Source organism: Engystomops pustulosus, chromosome 3 (assembly GCF_040894005.1).
Source record: "Engystomops pustulosus chromosome 3, aEngPut4.maternal, whole genome shotgun sequence".
Taxonomy (NCBI): domain Eukaryota; kingdom Metazoa; phylum Chordata; class Amphibia; order Anura; family Leptodactylidae; genus Engystomops; species Engystomops pustulosus.
In genome coordinates, this window is record NC_092413.1 from 215,354,184 (window position 1) to 215,375,438 (window position 21,255).

General features: G+C 42.4%; 1 protein-coding gene across 2 annotated transcripts in view; it reads right to left on the reverse strand.

The window, feature by feature from the left end:
* The window catches only part of LOC140122677 (cytochrome P450 2C5-like), a 50,967-nt gene extending 31,974 nt beyond the window's left edge, over positions 1-18,993 (reverse strand). The window contains exons 1-8 of one of the 2 annotated variants that reach the window (XM_072143786.1): positions 18,838-18,988; positions 14,686-14,876; positions 12,224-12,386; positions 8,769-8,918; positions 5,853-6,013; positions 3,288-3,464; positions 960-1,101; positions 514-698 (exon numbers count right to left, since the gene is read on the reverse strand). In XM_072143786.1, coding sequence (XP_071999887.1) covers positions 514-698; positions 960-1,101; positions 3,288-3,464; positions 5,853-6,013; positions 8,769-8,918; positions 12,224-12,386; positions 14,686-14,876; positions 18,838-18,886 — 1,218 coding nt within the window. In that variant the 5' untranslated portion in view covers positions 18,887-18,988. Of the gene's footprint in view, positions 1-513; positions 699-959; positions 1,102-3,287; positions 3,465-5,852; positions 6,014-8,768; positions 8,919-12,223; positions 12,387-14,685; positions 14,877-18,837 lie in introns of both variants that reach the window. The other variant, XM_072143785.1, reaches the window with a different exon arrangement.
* Positions 18,994-21,255: the final 2,262 nt, after the last annotated feature.

The window sequence follows — 21,255 nt, forward strand, 5'->3', positions numbered from 1 at the left end:
TCAGCGCAAAACGGAAAAAGTCGGGAAAGCCGATGAAAGTGCGGCCGCGGAGCACTTAGTAAATAAGCCCCATTGGAGCAGGTAGTAAAGGGCAACAGTGACCCAGAAAACATTTTAATGAGATATCAGTGAGTGTTCGAGTCTCATGTTTCTGTAATACCAGCCCAGATCTTAAAATACAAATGTTTGGCAAGAAAATCACTTCAAAAAAGTATCTGCAGTGTTACCTCTAGGTTTGGCCCATTAATAAAATTATATTTTATAGCTATTTTATGGCTTCAATATGGACCCATAGTTGGCAGTGGAGACACATACTACAGTGTAGGGATCTGGCTTGCATAGGTGACCATGGATGTAGGTCAAGAAGATCATACGTGGCTTTTACAACTTAAATGGTGGCCTCCCAAAGTAATACAAATAAAGTAGTACAAGGAGAATGAATTCCTTCTCGACCCATATAGTTTGAAATATCATAATAGAATTTCTATGAAAATTAGGCTTTTTACCACTCACTTTTGGTATGAAGAATCCATTGAGGGTGACATCTTGAGTAGTCATATGTGGCACGTTGGTTGGCACAAGATTAGCGAATCTCTGGATCTCATGGATCACCGCGTCTGTGTACGGTGTTAGTTTCCGGTGCTCCAATTGAGGCTCCGCCGAGCCAATGACTTTTTCGATCTCTTTTTGAACATTTTCTGTATTAAAAGAGAAAATACCATTAATATCTTCAATCCTTTTCTAATATTAGACACAAATTAGATATTTCTGGTTTTCAGTTCTGATGAATCCTGACAGTAATCTGATACTTGAATGGGTTTCATTTCTACTTTCCACTTGAGTCCCCATTAAGTAAAGGCATCTACCATTTACCGATTGTAATTCTGATGTGTTTTGTCATATATTTAAACAAAATGAAGAAGCTTCAAATAGTATAATTATTAGTATTCTTTTCTTACTTTGGATTTCAGGATACTCCATCATCAATAGAAGGCCCCATCGCAACGTGGTGGAAGTTGTCTCCATTCCAGCAGCGAACAAGTCCGATACAAGAGATGTGAGGTTTTCGTCATGGTAATAGAATTCTGGATTTGGTTTCTCCTGAAAAAATCCAATGTATGGAAATTATGTATTAGGGAATACTACAGACATAATGGTGGTCATTTACTAAGGGCCCGATTTGCGTTTTCCCGACGTGCTACCCGAATATTTCCGATTTGCGCCGATTTTCCCTGTATTGCCCCGGGATTTTGCACGCGACGGAAATCGGGGGGCCTGGCCGAACGAAAACCCGACGGATTTGGAAAATCCGCCGCATTTAAAAAAAGTGTTGCAGAACTTGCACTTACCTTCACCAGGAATAGGCCGGTGTACTTCAGGGCATTCCAGCGGGCCTCGGGGAACTTCAACGCAGCAGCGCCACCTGGTGGACGTCGGAGGAACTGCCTTAGTGAATCGCCGGAAGACCCGAATCCACCACAGAGAACGCGCCGCTGGATCGCGAATGGACCGGGTAAGTAAATCTGCCCCAATGGGGCTTATTTACTATGGGTCGCGGATCGCACTTTCATCATTTTTTTCCAACGTTTTCGGGATTTCCACCGCTGGGACAGGTATTTAACTGTGGATTGTGTCGAACGCGATCAGATTTTGGCGCAGCTGCGCTGACTTTCATGCGACAGAAATAGGGGGGCATAAAGTCGGACGATCCGACTGATTCGGACTGAGTACAGGGATTTATCATTCAAATTGTGTCACAAGACATTGCACTTACACCAGGAAGAAAAAGGTGAACTCCGGCAGACCTGAGCGAGGAAGCGACACATGTAGGATATCGGGCGCCCGATCTTAGTGAATCGTGGCACAGTGCAATTCCGGTTGGACAATGCATTTTTGGGGAACTCCACGGACAGGTAAGTTAATGTGCCCCAATATGTTTTATTGCATTAAAGTATATGGATTATATAGATTTTTAACAGTCTATAAGTGTTAGGTCCCTATCAAACCTATAATAAAAGTTAATACCAACTTTAGGGAACCTGTTTGCCATTATGGCTAGGGATGAGTGGACCTGTTACAACCTGAACTCGAATTCTCACCTCTACTGTTAATATCTGTGATCGGTGCCAGCAGTGTCACCCTTAAAATGCTTCTGCCAGCATGCGGTACGACATTTTACCCAAGATTGTTGTCTCCACAATGATATCACATGCAGGTAGGAATCTAAATTCTCTTCTGCCTGAGGTGAGCTGTAGATTGATACCCCTTCCACCCAATCCCAATGTAATATATCAGGTCAGTTCTCCATGCAATGGCTGGCAACAGGTGTCAAGAGACAATAATTATAGGTGTTAGGTCCTGTTTTATAGCAGGTGATTGCACCCCTGGTGCAGGTGATGCTGCCTGAGGCAAGAGGCTAAACTCGCCTCATGGATGTTGCACACATGGTCACATGCCATCGGCATTTAAATAGTGACATCCCTGCTTTAATCATTTAAAGAGTTAACACCTACGATCTTTCAGTGAATAAATTGGGTGGTAATGGTGAGGGGTGAGTCAAACTCTAACTTCTGGCAGAATTTGGGTTTTGGGATCGGAAACTGCAATGTTCGAGATGGACCCAAACATTGCAGTTTCAGGTCTGATCATCACTTAATATGACCATGAAGACAGAAGTCCCTAGAGATCTGTGTAATCATTCCAATCAGGACCAAGAAATGTGGATTTACAATTCCAGGATTATAGTGTGTCCTCACAATACTGTTCTCTCTGCATTAAACTGATGTAGTATTTAACCAGTAGCCGATAACAACTTTTCTCTGGGCAGAGACTAAAGTGTGAGGACACCCCTTCCCCCCTGAAGTCCAGATACAAGCCTAGAGTATAAATCCCATTTTTCACAGTCCTGCTGCTACTAAGTTATGGGCCAATAGGGTTATCTTATGACCCAAAAAATATGGTGTATGATGGGAAAACTATGGAGTGCATTGAGCATATGGGACCCTATACATATTTTCCTATATGGGAAAACCCAAAATCCCTGTTGGCAGCCAAGGGTTCAATGAAATGAATGTTATCTAGGTGAAAAAGAACCCCGAGACCCAATGTTGCAGTAAAGGATGGGTGAACGCAATTGCTCACTCATTCACAGCCTTATCTGTTGGTATATCTATGATCATTGACCTTGATATGGACCATACCGATGGTTTTCCTCGATCATAATAGGTCTTCCTCACACAAGAAGGGAAACCCAAGGACAATAATCCTTATAACCCTTATGTCGTTACCTCCTTCTGTTTGACCAGGTAACAGTCGATGAGATTCCTCTGGTCATTGACGTCCAGCTGATTTCTTTGTCTGGTGAAGATCTCTCTGATAAATGAATGTAATTCATCGGCGGTTTGTCGAACAGTTTTGTGACTTCCTGGAAGCCAACGTATCACAGATGGAAACGCGTTGTACAACTGTGGAGGGAAATAAGAAGTTGTATGTGACCGTGATGAAAGTAGATCAACATAAGAGGTTCAGTCTTGACCAAAAAATGCTCAGCTAATGAGACAGATCCCTAGATGATTGTTCCCTGCTATTGTGGGCTGGCATTTCAATTGAAGTGGTAGACTTTGGCCTTGGATCGGTGCTAGCTCTGCAGCATGCTGGGATCCAAGGTGCACATGTGGCAAACCTGCTCAAGACTACTTTGGTGGATTGTTTCTAATATTGCTGCTCAGCATGTGGGCACTGTGTTTTGGGGTCTTGTTTTTTATCGTTGGTTCCATCTCCCTACCAGTCCCTCACCAAAACATGAATAGTGATCCTCGGACATTGGAAATCTGTCGAAGCCCTTTCAAATGGTGAGAAAGGATGCTTTCTTTTGCAAGATGTGGCGGTTTTAGAAATCTGTCAAAGGGTTAGGACTGATCTGGTATTGAGAACTGGTGTCCCATAGTATTTCTATAAACTGACAGAAAGGTTTTGGCAAAGGTGCTGTTTATTTGGCTGGTGCAGTTTTCTGCACCAGCAGAAAACTGCTCCAGGCCTCAATTCATGTAGTGCTGTCCGGGAAGCAGTGGAGCAGAGCAGGGCTGGTCACTGGAAGGCTTACTTGCTGTCTTTCGATTAGGCAAAAGTATTTAATTGGGTACCTCTGGTCTGTTTTCCTGAGGTATGGCCTGCCTGAGTTGTTTGTAGATTGGCTGAAAGTTTTGTATGCAGGGGCAGAGAGTTTCCCGCTTGTGAACGGTTGGATTGGCCACTCTTTTGAGATTTTCGCCAAAGTTGTCCTCTCAGCACATTGCTATATGAGTTCGCGATTGACCCATTCCTTAGGAGGGTTGATCATGGCCCGTTGGTGGGAGTCAGGTTAGACCAGACAGCATCGGGAGTCACTCTAAGGGTGGTAGCGTATACCGATGATGTCACCGTTTTTGTGTCCTCGCAAGGCACAATGGGTGATGTCGGAGGTTGAGCGCTGCTCAGAGGCCTCTGGGTCCAAGCTCAACGGGGATAAGTATGAGAGTCTCTGACTGGGAGAGAAGGTTCCATCTTCTGGATACTCTTCTAGGGCCCCAAGACTCTGATAAAGTTCTTGGCATTGAATTTGGCCAGCATGTATCTTGTTAGAACCTCTGTGGACTCGGGTCTACAGTCTGTTCTTCCAGATGTTATGGGGGAATAGGCTTAACCTAATCAAGAGGGAGGTTGTGAATCACACGAGAAGATAAGGAGGGTTGTTTATGGTAAACCCTGTGATATTCCTAGTGAATACCTTTATCAACATTGCAGACCTCTGGAAAGAGAGGGCTCCTCCGTGGGTATACTCCTGTAGGGGATGGTTTCAGCCTTTCTTTTAGGAATGGGGGACAGGATGGCAAGTGAAGGTTCTTCGCACACCGCATGGATATCTTTCGACTTATGCTACCCTGGTTCTTAGGGCGATTTGCCGTTGGGGTCAAGAGAGTTCTTGACCCATTTCCAGAAACTTCTGTCCCTCATGGATTTCCCAAGCCAGGATCTGGGGATGAGTTTAACTCTTTTGAATTTTATCCTGATGCTCTTAAAGCTCTGGGACGTGACTTGGCGCTGCTTCCATTGAAAGCGGTGTATGAGGGACAATCTGAAGCGTAGAAGCTCTGAGGAAACGGGTTGTCCCCGGGAGGAGTGCAGTGGCCTGCTGGAGAGCACGGACCACTTCCTACTCATCGCCCCTTTAACACAGAGGTTAGAAATCGGGTGGGTGCTTCCATCAGTTGGCCTGGGTTGGTTGGTTGGTCTCTCCTATGCGGAGTGGGGCTATGGAGCATTCAGAGGCCTGGGTGGCTGGGACCTCTGTACTTTATTTCAAATCATTGCTTAGTATCAACGCAGTGTAAAACCCTCCCGGTGGATAGGAACAGTCTGGATGACCTGATGAAGTGTGTTCTCTGGAGTATGAGAGGCTGGGCATGGGGAGGACCTCTCTTCTTTGGAGGGGGTTCTCCTTTAGTGTCCCTTAGTGTGTCATGTCCCCTCCTGGGCTGATGCTGCACAGTAGATTTTTGTTTTGTGTTGTAAGTATATAGTGATGTAGGGCTTTTCAGTTGTTCAGTTTTTGTTTTGTTTTATGTTTTCTCTATGTTATGCTATAGATAGTGTATTTAATGTATATATTTATATGGTGTGGTCTGGGGTTACAGTATTCGGTTGGGAGGGGGGGGGGGGATTGATTCCTGAACTCATCTTATATCTGGACTGGTTTGCCAAAAGAAAAATAAGTTTGTCAAATTCAAGCCTATATTTTTTTTTTGCTGTGAACCCCCACTGATCTTTGCTCCATAGTGGGGACACTATAAAACATATCACAACAATAAACTTACCAGAACCATAGGGGTGCCAAGAATTCTTGCAAAATCATTTACCATGGCCATAAGTCTGTGAAGTTTACAATCGTCATAGTCAAAGCGATGGCCAAGTAATATGGACACAATGATATTTGCAACAGCTGCGTTTAGTATTGTGGTGTTGTCAAAGGGTTTTCCTGAAAAAGAGCAAAGAGTTAGTATCCTATTTAGGAAGCTCAAGCTCCCAGTAATGTGACGTAGAGAGGAACTACACAACATACAACACATTAGAAAAGTTTTCAGACTGCGTCCCAGTTCCTCAATCTATCTGCACTCAACCCCCTACAATGGATATGGGAAAGTGGAACTTTGGGCATTTTTGCAAATTTTTTTAGAAGGTGAATATTTTCATGGATTTGCTATGACACTGTTATGTGTCTTGATTTTAGATGCTTTTACACCTTGATTGTACTAAATTCAATTGATTGGGCATGATTTTGGAAAAAAACATCCTGGTCTATATAGGGTCTCAAATTTGAGACCCTTCAGTGTTCATCAGTGCATCAATACCCCTCACTTCCCTCCTAACCTTATCTTGATTGATTAATAAAATCTCTGTAAGGCCCCACTTTAAAGACTGAGTAGGCTCTATAGGGGATAGATATCAACTAACACCTTCATAGTGCTGGCAACTCCAAGCAACTTTTGATGAAGGATCATGTGTTGGGGACAGTTAGGGACAGTTATGGAGTTATATTCTATCCCACCCAAGGCCAAATTAGGATAGGCAGGATGATGTGGCTCAAATGGTTCTTGCATTCTTATACACAGAGATATAAATAACTCTCAATGGGAGCATAGTAAGTGGGTCATGTCTGGTCTCAATGTAATCCAGCAAGAACTCCTCTAAGGTCCTGGATATGATCCTATTGTGTGTACTGTTTGTCTATTCTGCCTTAAGGCAATTAAATATAAAATTTAACCAGCATTGTTCTTTTATCTCGATCTACAAACCCCCACATCCGTGTTTTGGTTATATACATGCTACTCTGTGATTGGCTTCTATCCCGATATAATCTTGTTACGGACCACCCTTCTCAAACGAGAAGCTGGTGGTGGTCTACTGTGCTGATAAGGTTCTGTTTCACTGGGGTCTTTAAACCGTTCAGGGTTGTGGGTGAGCGTTGTGTGGGAAACTGTTACTTACTGCACCTCCCAGAACCCATGTGTTCAGGGATGTCTATGAAAATGATAATTGATTGACCTTGTGTACCCCTCGGGGTCCAGAAACATCATGCATGAGGAAGAGAGAACTGCCTGTACAAATAACAGACATAAGGAGGAGATAACTGCCTGCAGAACTCAGGGACATGAGGAAGAGAGAAATGCTTGTAGAGATTATAGCAGGGGTGTAACAATCGCGGTGGCAAGGAGTCATTACACGGCGCCACCACTGACTCATACAGAGCGCGTGAGCAGAGTGTATGGTGTGTCTCTGCCTGCACTATAGAGGGAGAACTGTGAGTTCTGAGTTTATTTTTCTTTATAAAATGCTGGACAGTTAATTAGTGAGAGGAGGCTGCTGCACATTTCATGAAGAGGAGAGGCTGCTGGACGTTTCATTAATAAGGGAAGGCTGCTGGATATTTTATAAATGGGGAGGCTGCTGCATACTTCACAAATAAGTGGAGGCTGCTGAAGGGAACATTAGTAAGGGGAGGCTGCTGAATGTTAGATTAGTAAGGGGAGCTGCTAGACAGTTTATTAATAAGCAGGGCTGCTGATCGACAATATATATATAGGTATATGAGTGTGGTGCTGTGCGTATGTGTCTGTGTAGCATATATCTGTATACTGAAGTGTAATACGCAGGACAGGGTTGGTAGCGAGAGTTTAGGTGTATGGGGCCTTGATCCAAAGTTTTAACCAGGGCACACTGCACCATAATTAGGAAGAGGAAAGAACTACTTATATTGCGGGTTTTTAATGTGTATGTATTATGATTCACAATCACGCTCTTGCATTTCACGATTGCATCTTTTCATGGAATATTCTTGTAAGAGATAGCACAATGTAATTATTATGGATGGTTGCACTTTGTTTTTATTGGCCAGCGATGGTCATGTGACCTCCTCTATACTGTATATATGTATGCACACTAACTATCTCTGGAGCTGAAATGTTGCTGTACATTAAATGAATCCACTGAGGTATTTTCTCTTGACCTTCATTGGACTTTGTATATGTGGGACCTGATGCCCGGTTCTCATAAGCGATCACCCATTATTTAACTTTTTCTTTATTTTGAACAAGTGCCGCTTGAAGACTTTCTTGTCGTAATTGTAGAGATCAGATTTGAGAAGCAGAAAACATTTTGTAGATCTCAGAGACAGGAGGAGGAGAGAACTGCCTGAAGAATTTAGAGAGGAGGTGGAGGAGAGAACTGCATGTACAGCTCAGATATAGGAAGGTGAGAAATGCCTTTAGAGGTTAGAGACATGAAGAGGAGGTAACTGCTCAGATAACTAAGAAAAGGAAGAATAGAACTACTGTTAGAGCTCAGAAATAAGGAAGAGAGAACTTCATGTGGAGCTCAAAGACGTGAGGAGAGAACTGTTTTTAGAGCTCAGGCATGAGGAAGAAAGAACTGTCTGTAGTGCTCAGAGACAGAAGTGCTAAAACTCCCTGCTGAGGTAATAGCTGGCAGAGGGAGGGGGGCGTGCTGAGAGAGCAGTAGGGAGGGGAGACAGTGTAACAGCCTGTGAAGCTACATCATGGAGGGGTTCTGTTAATGCCCCAGAAACTGTATGGCTCATTAGCTGTTGATTTTAGATGGAAAGAGGTCATGGATAACACATATAAGAAGATACCACAGTACTGGGTAGCCTGGATCAATGAGTAAGTGTCATTGGTTTATCGCAATGGATTTTTGCATTTTAGCAACTTTTTTACCTTTGTAGGATATAAATGCCTGCACTAAGCTGTTTGATTCCTCTACAATCTTGTCTTCTAGGGTTCTCTTCCCCATACCGAAATCACGAAGTGTGGAGAGAGCGAAGCGTCTCATGGCTTTCCAGTTATGTCCATTAGAGAAGACGACACCTGGAGAACAGACACGATAAATACATTTTGATTGTTTTGGCTCTTATTGACCACGTGAAGTGGCATTGATTAAAAGAGTCCACAATATGCAAATCATTTTTTGTGGGTGGTAAAATGAAAGTTGTAACTTAAATCACTACTATTTGGGAAGTAGCTTCTAATGAGTCAGAACTTTATTTCAAGAAGCCTTATGACCAGTGATGGGTGGAGCATTTAAAATTCGGGTTCGGTTAAACCTGAATTTTAAAACCCTGTGTCCCCACCAATAAAAACCCACAGTCGTTGACGGCACCGATCATAGGTGTTAACCGCTTAAATGGCGCTGGCAAAGTCGCCAGCAATATATAAATTATTTTTGACAAGTGCGTTGGCAATGACATGTCGCCACTTTTTTGGGGAGGATCATCGCTCCTAATAACTTCATTGTGTTAATTCCCATTTAGAGGTAATCTTGGGAGTTTAAGCTGGATGCCGTCCCAAACTTCTAATGAAGTATGGGGTGAGGTTCAGTGGACCCGATCCCATAAAGTTTAGTTAGGGTCAGCTCATCACTACTGTCCAGCGGCTGCGTGATCTCGGCTCCAAAGCAGGAGCTACTGCGCATGCGCAGAACTCCGGCTTCGCGGATGAGTTATGCAGCTCCTTGTAGCCGCTCTCTGAAGTGTCTGGGTAGGAGGATCAAAAAGGCTACCGGGGTGTGGAGTAGCCACGCCATGTAGCCTCAGCTCCAGCAACTCCATGCCCAAGTAGCCTCTTTAGAAAATTTGCATATTGCCCTGATTCAAGATTAGAAAAGATAGAGGTGAGTAAAGAATTAGCCCTAAAAAGGGCTATCCTTACATACGTTAGATACACCTTAATAGGTAGATCCGTAGTGGTAGGTTTCCTTTAACCCCTTAAGGACGGAGGGTTTTTCGGCTCATTTCTCGCTCTCCAACTTCAAAAATCCATAACTTTTTCATTTTTACGTGTACAGACCTGTGTGAGGGCTTATTTTGTACGTAACAAATTTTACTTTCCCATAATGCTATTTATTTTAACATGCCGTGTACTGCGAAGCTGAAAAAAAATTCCAAATGTGGAAAAATTGAAAAAAAAACGCACGTGCCGTTCTTGTGGGCTCAGTTTTTACGACTTTCACTCTTCGCTCCAAATAACACGCCTACTTTATTCTTTGGTTCGGTGCGATCGTGGTGATACCAAATTTATATAGGTTTTATTGTGTTTTAATACATTTTCAAAAATTCTGACGCTAATAACTTTTTCATACTTTGGTGCACGGAGATGTGTGAGGGGTCATTTTTTGCGAAATGAGGCGACGTTTTCATTGCTACCATTTTGAGGTCTGTGCGACATTTTGATCATTTTTTATTTCATTTTTTATGTTATGTAAAAAGGTGTAAAAGTCGCATTTCGGACATTTGGGCGCCATTTCCTGTCTCGGAGGTCACCGCCGCCCGTAACCGTTTTTATATTTTGATAGATTGGGCATTTTGGGACGCGGCGATACCTAATATGTTTGTGATTTTTACTGTTTATTATGTTTTATATCAGTTCTAGGGAAAGGGGGGTGATTTGAATTTTTAATATTTTATTAATTTTTTTTCTTTTTTAAACTTTTTTTTTTCTTTTTTTTTTCACTATTTTTTAGACCATCTTGGGTACATTAACTCTAGATGGTCAGATCGCTGCTACCATATACTGCAATACTTCTGTATTGCAATATATGGCATTTTTGCAGCACATTCGTTACAATGAGCCACTGGCTCATTGTAACGAATCTGCAGATGCCAGATAGTCTCGGGTCAAACGAAGACCCGAGGCTACCATGACAACCGATCGCCGCCCCCCGATGACGTTCGGGGGCGCGGCGATCGAAAAAAAAGATGGCGCCGCCCGCGCGCCGCCGTCTTTTAAATGCCGCCGGCGACTTTGCCGGCGGCAACGAGGGGGTTAATAGCCGCGATCGGTGCAAGCACCGACCACGGTTATTAGCGGTGGGGGTTTTGTGCAATATGCAAAAACCCCCACCTCTGTATGAAGAGGACTCAGCCCTTGAGCCCTCTTCATACATCCCTTATACCTCTGCGCCGTAGAGCTACGGCGCAGAGCGTTAAGGGGTTAAACTCCTTGTCGATTAAATCTATGATCAGAGTCGAGCACAAAGCAGCCAAAATAGGACAATTGTCCTAACATTTCATAATGGTGTTTGGTATTGTTGAATTTGTAAATGTATGCTGGGGAATCTGCTGGGAATATCTTATCCTTAGGAGACCCCTGGAAGAAGATATAGCATAATTAGGAAATATGTCCCCAAGCCCACACCTTGGTACAAGTGTAGCCACGCTCTTCTGATGTGATAAGGGATTAGGTAGAGATTCCAAAAGAGCATGCCAGCATCTATTGTATATCAGTCATCCTGAGACTCCAATTACCACCTTGAAGGCTGCCCAAAATAATTCCTAGGTGAAGTCTCACAGTGTGGAGATTTTCTACTATTCATTAATAAGGCTATTCATTTTATCGTTTTTATTTTCGTAACAGTTTTTTGTATGTATATTGTTTTGTTACTTTTTTATCTCACGATTGTATGCTTTTTATGTATGCACTGCACTTTTGTAAATTAGATTTTAAAACTTAATTGGGCCTTGTATCTTTATTTCTGCTAGTTTGTTTCATTTTGTTGTTTTTGCGACTTTTCACTGCGACTTTTGCTGCTGTTTCTCCAGTACATCTTTGTCTGCACCTTGTGCCTTATGTAGCTTTATTTTCCAGATGTTCTGTGTGACTTCTCACTTGTGTATCACTTTTTTTGCTTATTTTTACAACTTTTAAGGCATTAATCTGCACCTGGTCCAGGGCGGGTGCAAAGGAAAGATTTTTTTTCTTATCCTTTAACTGCTTAAAATTTTGCACATAAACTTTTTGGCCATTGAAAGTTTGGGCTGTATTTTTTTTTTAAATTCATGCATTTTTGCATTTCCATTTTATTGAAATGTATTGCGTTTTTAAACACATCGGAACAGTTGAGAAGAGCAGATTGCCTCATTACATTGCTTTGAACATGGCGATCGCAAAACGCATGCGTTAACACAATGGCAACACATATGTTAGTGTTGTCTTAACAAACACGTTTGTTACTGCTACCTCAGCGTGCACGATAATGTCTTGTTAACACATGTATTTTGTAAATGAGTCATTGCATGTTGTCACCGTTTTGTCTATGTATTGCTTCTGTTTTGTCTCCACGTCCACGAAAAAAACTTAAGGTTAACCATTTGTTTAACATCAGTGAGGAGTCTTACCATATCCTTTGGTTACATCAATAAATGCCGGCACGTTTGGTCTGTCGGAGAACTCATCCGCATGGTTGACCAGAGCTTCTTTCACTACATCATAGCCACACAGGACGACCATCTTCTGCGCTCCTATCCTTACACTGAACACGGGGCCATACGTCTTAGCAAGCTACAAAACACAAGTCATTATAGGAAGATAAGCTTCCCGTTACATGTTATGTCATAACCAAACTTTTCCCTGCTCCCACCTTTGTGCTCCTGTACAGCTCCTCCCTCACCCAATGATGTCAGCTCACCAGGCTGTGACCTCTGTACAGGAGCACAAAGGTGGGGGCTGAGAGCTGAGGAGTGAGCATGAGTAAAATGCATCAAAACCAAACCCAACCTCTAGGACTACATAGAGGATACTGTAAGAGTGCATGGTAAGTTATAACAAACAATTATATTGTAATACAAATGCTTAAAGAAAGTAGAAAGGCAGATGTGCAATACAGGCTTTTCCAACCTGTTTTTAGTGAACATGAGGTCCCTGGTGACAGGTTCCCTTTATAAATCCATAACTTTTTATTTTGTCATGTACAGGGCCGTATGATGTTTGTATTCTGCGTAACAAATTGTACTTCCTAGTGATGGTATTTAATATTCCATATACTGGAAAGCAGAAAAATAATCCCACATGCCCTGAAATTAACAAAAAAATTTTCTCGTGGGCTACGCTTTTACAGATTTCAATATGCTCTCCGAATAACACACAATTATTCCTTGAGTCGGTACAATCCTATGGAGATCAAATCTACCGTATATACATATACATTTTTTGCTGGTTGCAAAGTGGTGAACAAGTGGCAATTTGGAGAGTTGGCTGCTATTTTCCATTACAGGGAACAAAACAGAGGCGTAACTACAGTGGTAGCAGCCAAAGCAACTGCTATGGGGCCCACAGTGTCAGGGGGCCTCGCCATCCAACCTGGCACGCTAAAGAGTGGAGGATGTGCATCATTATATCCAAAATATCATAATATGTATATAACATATATGTGATGTATATATGCTGCATCTGTGTATATGCTATATGTGTTTATGGTGTATGGTGTCTGTATATACTGTATGTGTGTATGCTCTATATAAGTGTGCATGAGTGTATAAATGTGTGATTGTAACTCGCATGTGTCAGTATACAAATATGCATAATTTTTAAGTGGGAAGAGGGCCCCATACCGAAACCTGCTATGGGGCCCAGCCACTCCTAGTTACACCACTGGAACAAAAAACTTTATATTTTGATAGATCAGGACTTTTGGGATATATTGATACCTAACATGTTTATTATTTTTTTGCTTAGTTATTTTTATACCAGTTCTGGTGAAAGGGTGTGAACTAGAAGGTATTTAAGAATTTTTGTAAAAAAATTTTAAATTTAATTTTTTTAAGTTTTTCACCATCCCCTGCCAGCTTTGCTATGTATCTGCAAGAATTGTTACAGATCAGCATAAATGCCAGGTCCTGGAGTCTTAAATAAACCTCAGGCTGTCATGGTTGACTTTCTAATCCATCTATTGATGACATTAGAAATTAACTGGAAGGAAAATCGATGGGAATTTTGGACCCCCATCTTCCAGTGTTTGGATCCCTCTGCAGATAAGGGACGGAATTGTCACAATATATACAATTTGTAAGGAAAGTGTTAAAAATGTATCAGCAGGGTGACAGAGCACCCCTGCTCGTACAAAAAATGCGCCAGGGATATGCACTCCCCACATATAACGCTTATAGATCAACCAACTAGAGGAAAACGGGGGACCAAATAAGGACTAAAATGCCATAAAAGGTAATGAAAAAAGTGCACACCTTTATTTAATTACATTGTGTATAATAAAACCATATATCTAAAAACAACAGGAAACATGGCTGCAGGAGACAGAAGTTCATATAGACCAGGAGCCAGAGGTACAGACAATGAATATTACAGAATAAAGGGCATCCTAATGGCAAAATTCAATAATTGCATGATAGCAATATATATGCCCAAAAGGTTAGCAATGGTGAAATGTTAATAGCATATGCATCATAGGTGAGCTAATCACAACAATTCAGTAAATGCATAATAGCAGTTTGTGTGCCCAAACAGTTAACAATAGTAGGATGTCATTATCCCTATGCATTAGGCACTGCTGTAGATACCAAAACTGTACTCATAGTTACCTGGTCGCTAAAACTACCCCAACGCGCGTTTCAACCCGCCGGTCTTTCTCAAGGGGTTTTATTATACACAATGTAATTAAATAAAGGTGTGCACTTTTTTCATTACCTTTTATGGCATTTTAGTCCTTATTTGGTCCCCCGTTTTCCTCTAGTTGGTTGACAGATAAGGGACGGAGTCTGTGGCGAGTCACTCATAAAATTTATTGTTTTATTTATTTTTATAGATTGTAAAAAGTAAATAAATCTCATAGAACTTGAGATCTTACCTCTTGAAATGATAAGTAGGGCCTTTCAACATTCAAGTCGAGAATATTTCCGATGATTGGTAATGGCCTTGGACCAGGAGGATAATTCGGATGCTCCTTCTGATTGGATAAAACTTTGGCCAAAAAGATGCAGATTAGGATAGACAGAAGAACGGTGACGGGATCGAGGGGCAACATTTCTGCAGAAGAACCTGTGATGGAGACATTAGAGTCTTGCGTTACCATCTGTGATTGCGAAAAGAAATCGAGTCACTGAAAATCTGATCCTATAAAGTGAATGGGAGCTGAGATGCAGTAACCCGGTGTGACAGGCCAGAGTATACCCCCACACTATACCTGGTTATAAAGTAGCCTGAACTACGGTAATCGTTTCTTCCCAAGGCCATTTTGTACCCCCAACATTATGATATACTCAACAATTACTTAATTTTTCCATATTTATTGAGAACTCAGCTCTCATAAGTTGAGTGAGAAACTGAAGTGACTGAAATCTTATAAATCCATTCACATAACATCACTGTCCGGCTTCATTCCCTCATATTTTCTGATACAGTTTTGAGTCAGGTTTGAGGACACGTAATGGAGATGCTGCTCCTCCACTTATTTTTATTCAACTTCTAGTTTGGACATCAAAAACTGCACCTGAAAGCCTGAATGTGTGGGAAAAGTGGGCACTAGCGGATAAAACGTACAACTGTATTCCATCAGGACATACACACGTGTTGTACTGTAATACGTTCATTTCTTCAATTGAACACTGTTAACCCCTTAGCACTTTGCGCCATACATGTACAGCGCATGGCTGCAAACAATGTATGAAGAGGGCTCACAGAGTGATCCCTCGACATACAGAAGTGGGGTTTGCTGCATATTGCAGCAAACACCCACCATTAATGCACACAGTCAGAGATAGCCTCCACTGGCGACATTTAAAAGACTGTGGCGTCTGGTGCCGCCATCTTTGTTGAGATCGCCTCTCCTCGTGGTGTCGGGCGATCGGTTGCCATGACTGATTCGGGTCTTTACATGGCTTCTGCAGATTTGTTACAAAGTACTATGTAAAAACGCCATATGCTGCAATATAGTATAAATAACAGTAGTAATAACTATGTAAATGTAAACCTTTGAATGTAGTTACATTCGTTACAGCGCATTCACATAGCGCTTACGTAAATGCAATTTCAAGCGTAACTTGTAAACGCAATGGGAATGCAAGATTCGAACAAAGATCGCGTTTACTTTGCTTTTACGTAAACGCAGTTGAAATCATAATGTATAAGCAGTCTAACATCGCGCTCACATAGCATTTCCGTAAATTATGTGTAAACATCAATCACATGCAAATTTCATTTACATAAACACGATTCACGTCAGCGCGATGTTAACACTAAGTAAATGAAACCTAAACGTATTGTGGAACATAGTGTAACATTGCACTCAAATAGCGTTTACGTAAATTTGTTGAAAAACCTCACGTTCACGTAAACGCTGTGTAAACAACACGTTCACATTGTATTGACGGAAACACTGTTGACATGAACGTGTTGTTAACACTGTGCTCATCAAATGTGTCAATGCATCCTAATATCGTGTTCAATTAGCATTCTTTCATGCTCCAGGGGGTGTGAAAGAACCAAAGTCCTCCATGGGGCTCTGGTGACACCCCTCAGAGCACTTGAACTTCATTTACATAACTATTCATGTTACTTTTTTAACCAAACTACAGGCAAGATTTCGGCAGTCAGCGGAATGGGGGATGAGACGTCTCCCTACAGTAGCTTCCATCATTATCATACAGAAGCTAATGAATGTTTACAGATTTCCTATAACATTGAAAGTTACATTAGTTATAATTAGTATAATTAGTAGAGTTGCTTACCGTTAGGGTGGAGGACTCAGGTGGAGGACTCTTCTCTCTTCTATACTGTTGAATCTACCATCACAGAGACTTATATACTGAAAAATGTCTCAACCCTATATGGGCCTCACCTCTTAGTATTTGACTCCCGTGGAGCTATACATCACAAGGCTCCTCCTCCCAACCGCCCACCAGATGCATATACAGAGGAATATTCTGAATATTTAGTGCGTCCAGTATGTTTACAATGTCATAAAAGCATTAAAGAACTCACTTTACCTTTCGTCAGGTAAATGGGTTTTATCTCTCACAAAGAAAACTCAGCTCACCTCTCCTATCGGGACGGGACAATGTTTACCTTCACGAGATGGATAACTTATAGAATTACTGCGCTTAGGATGTGCTAAGTCACTGGGCTCATGTACACTGTAAATCTCTTATAGTGTTTGTAAGAGAAACCTCCTCACACATTACATTTACAGCAATCTTGTCATAAAAATGTGCACCATAACCTGCACCTGAATAGGCAACACAATGGGGCACATTTACTGCGGAACGCATTTCCGTCGGGTTTCCCGTATTTTTCCGTTTTGCGCCGCATTTAACTGGGGTTTTTGGCGCACGCGATCGGATTTTGGCTTTAGGGGGGGGGTGCGGGCCGTTGGATGACCCGTCAGATTCGGACTACGCGCAGGATTTAATATCTCAAATTGTGTCACAAGACGTGCACTTACAAGCACCAGGAAGAAGAATGTGAACTCCAGCAGACCTCAGCGGGGAAGCGACACATGCAGGATATTGGACGCAGGATCTTAGTGAATTGCGCCGGACTTCAACTTCATCGGACCGTCTGGATCGTGACAGGACTGGTTAAGTAAATGTGCCCCAATGTGAGGAAAGCAATGTCCCATGCCGGCCCACTGTGCTTCCCAACATCACCCCCTTCCCGCCCAAACAGCTGAGAGGGTGCGAAGTTACAATTTCTGGCCTGTGGCGCACTGACTTTAAATGACTTTAAACACAATGGGGCAAATTTACTTCCCGGTCCTGTAGCGATCCCCGATTAGGACAGTCCGGCGCGATTCATGAAGATGGTGCGCCCAAGTTCCTGCATCCATTGCGAATCTGTCGGATTTCTGTAGCATGCAAGCTACGGCGCTAAAAATCCGCCAAAATCCAATCGTGTGTGACACAATCCCCGGCGTGATGCAGCTCAAAATGGAAATTGCCAGGAAACCTGACAAAAATGTGCTCCGCGGACCCTTAGTAAATTAGCCCCATAGGGGCAGATTTATCAATCTGTCTGAAAGTCAGAATATTTCTAGTTGCCCATGGCAACCAATCACAGCTCAGCTTTCATTTTACCAGTGCTCATGAATATTTTAAAGGGGAGCTGTGATTGGTTGCCACAGGCAGCTAGGAATATTCTGAGTTTCAGACACCTTGATAAATCTGCCCCAATGATTCCTTGTGGTACAAGTAACAGGGAAGAATTGATGATAGTAATGAATTACTATTGTTTATGCATTTACTATGTAACTGGTGTGACTGATGCCATTGTAAATATGAAGAAATGATTTGTGTGTGATGTCTGTTTCTTTTGCTAATTGGTCCACATGTGTTTTTAATGGAGTCATCAACAGAGTGTAACCTGCCATGACTAAGGGTTCTTCCCGAAACACGTAGGCTGATTTTGTCTAGACTATTTAAACCTGATGAATTAAATAAAAATGGAAATTTTAAATAGATTTTAAAAATTAAGTTGAAGGAATGAGGTTTTCTTGTGAAACAACTACAGTTATGTGACATGCCCTTGGCAGCCAGCTACATCTTTGCCCAAGGATTGCCACCAATACTGGTGGGATAGTAATTCTAGAGTCTTACATATCCCAGGATGCTCAGACAATACAGTCATGTCCCCAAAAAAGGTTTGTCTTCCTTCTAATCATAAGATTCAAACGATTGCAAAGAGCAGTATCCATCTGGCAGGGGTTTAACTTTTTAACCCTGATGACCCTTACCATTTTTGTGTTTTCATTTTCTACTCCCCGCCCTCAAAAGCCAGAACTTATTTTTTTATTCAATTATTTTCTATATTTTTATTGATATAAATATGGTGGAAAACCAGATATTCAGACATTGGTTGTAACATCTGTGCCCGTTCTGGTTTCTGCGTAATCTTCTGCCCATTAAGTACTGCAGAAGTGTCACGGCTGCACCCGCAATCCTCTGTACGGATTGAGGGTTTACCCATGCCTGCTGCCATGGTTCCCGCTCCCCCAGCCCTCACTTACCTCTCCTGGCTCCCAGCGTGTAGGCCGCATGCTTCTTCCCTGCAGTCATGCACTCCCGCCACTAGGGGGGGCGCACGCGGACTTCTCCCAGCATTAAAGGGCCAGCATCCTCCTTATTGGCTCTGGCATTCCTGGCTCGGCTATATAGCCTGGTGACTCCCAGCATCCCCTGCCGGATCTTCAGGTCATTATACTGGAGAGAAAGCTTTCCTGAGCGTTTGCAGACGCCTCTGTGTTTCAGTGTTCCTATGGTGATTCCCGTGTTCCGTGTTATTCCTGTGTTCTGTGGTGTTCCGTGGTGTTTCTGTTGTCCTGTGCGGTCCTGGTGTCCTGTGGCGGTCCTGCCAGCCATCCGAGGTCCTGTCTGCCATCCGAGGTCCTGCCTGCCATCCCAAGGTCCTGCCTGCCATTCCAAGGTCCTGCCTGCCATCCCGAGGTCCTGCCTGCCTTCCAGTGGTCCTGCCTGCCTTCCCGTGGTCCTGCCTTCCTGTGGTCCCCGTGTCCCTACCTTGGCTGCCACCGCGGGCCTAGTCGCACCCGCGGAGCGACCTGGTGACTCCCCGCCGCAGCAAGACCATCCCGCTTTGCAGTGGGCTCTGGTGAAGACCAGGAGTCCACTTAGGCTCCGCTCCTGGGTTGCGGCTAAGGTTGTTATCCCCCGCGGTGGTCCAGGGAGTCCACTGTCTATTCCGCTGAGATTGAGACTGACAAGAAGATGCGCTGTAATTTTGTACTTAGTTTGCATTCTGTCCTGCACTAGTCTGAACACTGCCCTATTTCACTCTTGGATATCTTAATTTATTTCCAACATGCCCATCTGTCTACTGCTGACTTTATTCTGAGCTGTAGACAGTTAAAATAACTGTGATGGACGCCTCCTCCTCTCACATTTATTCACAGCTTGTCTGGTTACTATGGAAGTCAGGGAGCAGGACTCTGGGCCGTAAATCTGATATATTATAAAGTGATTATCACTTCACTACCCAGTGCTTGCTTTTAGTCTTTTTTGAAGCTTGCTAGCATTTTCTGATCTATTTGTCTCTTGCTTATGTACCGCATTGTCCTTTTGGTTTTGACCCATATTTGTAGTACTACACTTATGTGTTTGTTTTTTATCCTGTTTTTATCTTTTTGTTGTTTTAACTTTGGCGCAGAAAGGGAATGTTGACCAGTTGACACCTACTGCTAAAAGAAGTTTTGGAAATTAGGTAGGGACAGTTGGAGGAGTCTAGCTTTAGACCTCACAGTCCAAGTTCCTTCTAAGGTTCCCAAAATTCAACCATAAGTTTGTATTCTAAACTAGGTCTTACTACAAGTCCAAAAACAATGTGGAGCAACCTCCTTAATTTTTTTGCCACACGGCTGTTTCCATCTGGCCAGGCTCACTTTTTAGGAGGTCATGACCTCTTTATTGGACGAGTCAGAAAGTGACATAAAATTTGTTAGAAGACGTTTTTGACTGTTTTTTTAATGCAAATCCGCCGCAGATAACTAATGAGTTTCCCCCCCCCCCCCCCATTGTCTATAAATACAATTATAATTACAATTAATTCTATAAATTAAATGCTACCCTTATTCTTTTAGCAAAAGATTCATGGGACAGTACAGTATTTTTTATAAACAGTAACAATAATTTAAGTCCCAGTCCCCAATGGGGCTCACAATCTAAGAAACCTACCAGTATGTTTTTGGAGTGTGGGAAGAAAGTGGAGGACCCGGAGGAAAACCATGCAAACACAGAGAGCACATACAAACTCTTTTCAGATGTTGACCTGGATGGGACTTGAACCCAGGACCCCAGAACCCCAGTTACTATCCAAATATAACATTATAAAATAAATAATATTAGAAATAAAATAAAAAGCAGACAAAATACAATAAATATAATTTTTAAAAAACTAAATACTAATATAATAATCTTATTATGTATAATATCTCCACATTGCGGAATATTTTGTGAAATTATTTTTATAAAGTCTCTTACACTGAACACTACAAGAACTCGCTTCACCTCATGTTCCAGTTAAACTTACAAAGAAAACTCGTCTCACCTCTGCTATCAGGATGACACAATATTCACCGGCAGTGAAGAACTCGCCTCACCCATTGCTGCATTCATAGCTGTTCTTTCTAAGATTTCTGCAATTATTATTTAGGTATTTAGGTATTTAGAGCTTTTGTGTCCTCCCCCGCTGTTAAGCAGAACAGTGATTTGGCGGCTCACTGGTTACCACTGATGGAAAATGGAAGAAATTGCTAACAAATTTACTGCTGAAAAGTTACCAACGCTCCGCTGAATCCAAGATTGCAGAGTCCTAACATACTCTGGTATCAATATCAGCACAAACACCACCACCCCTGTGCCAAGAGCTTCATGGCCAACCAGCTACATGCAAGCAAAATGCAAAACGTCAGATG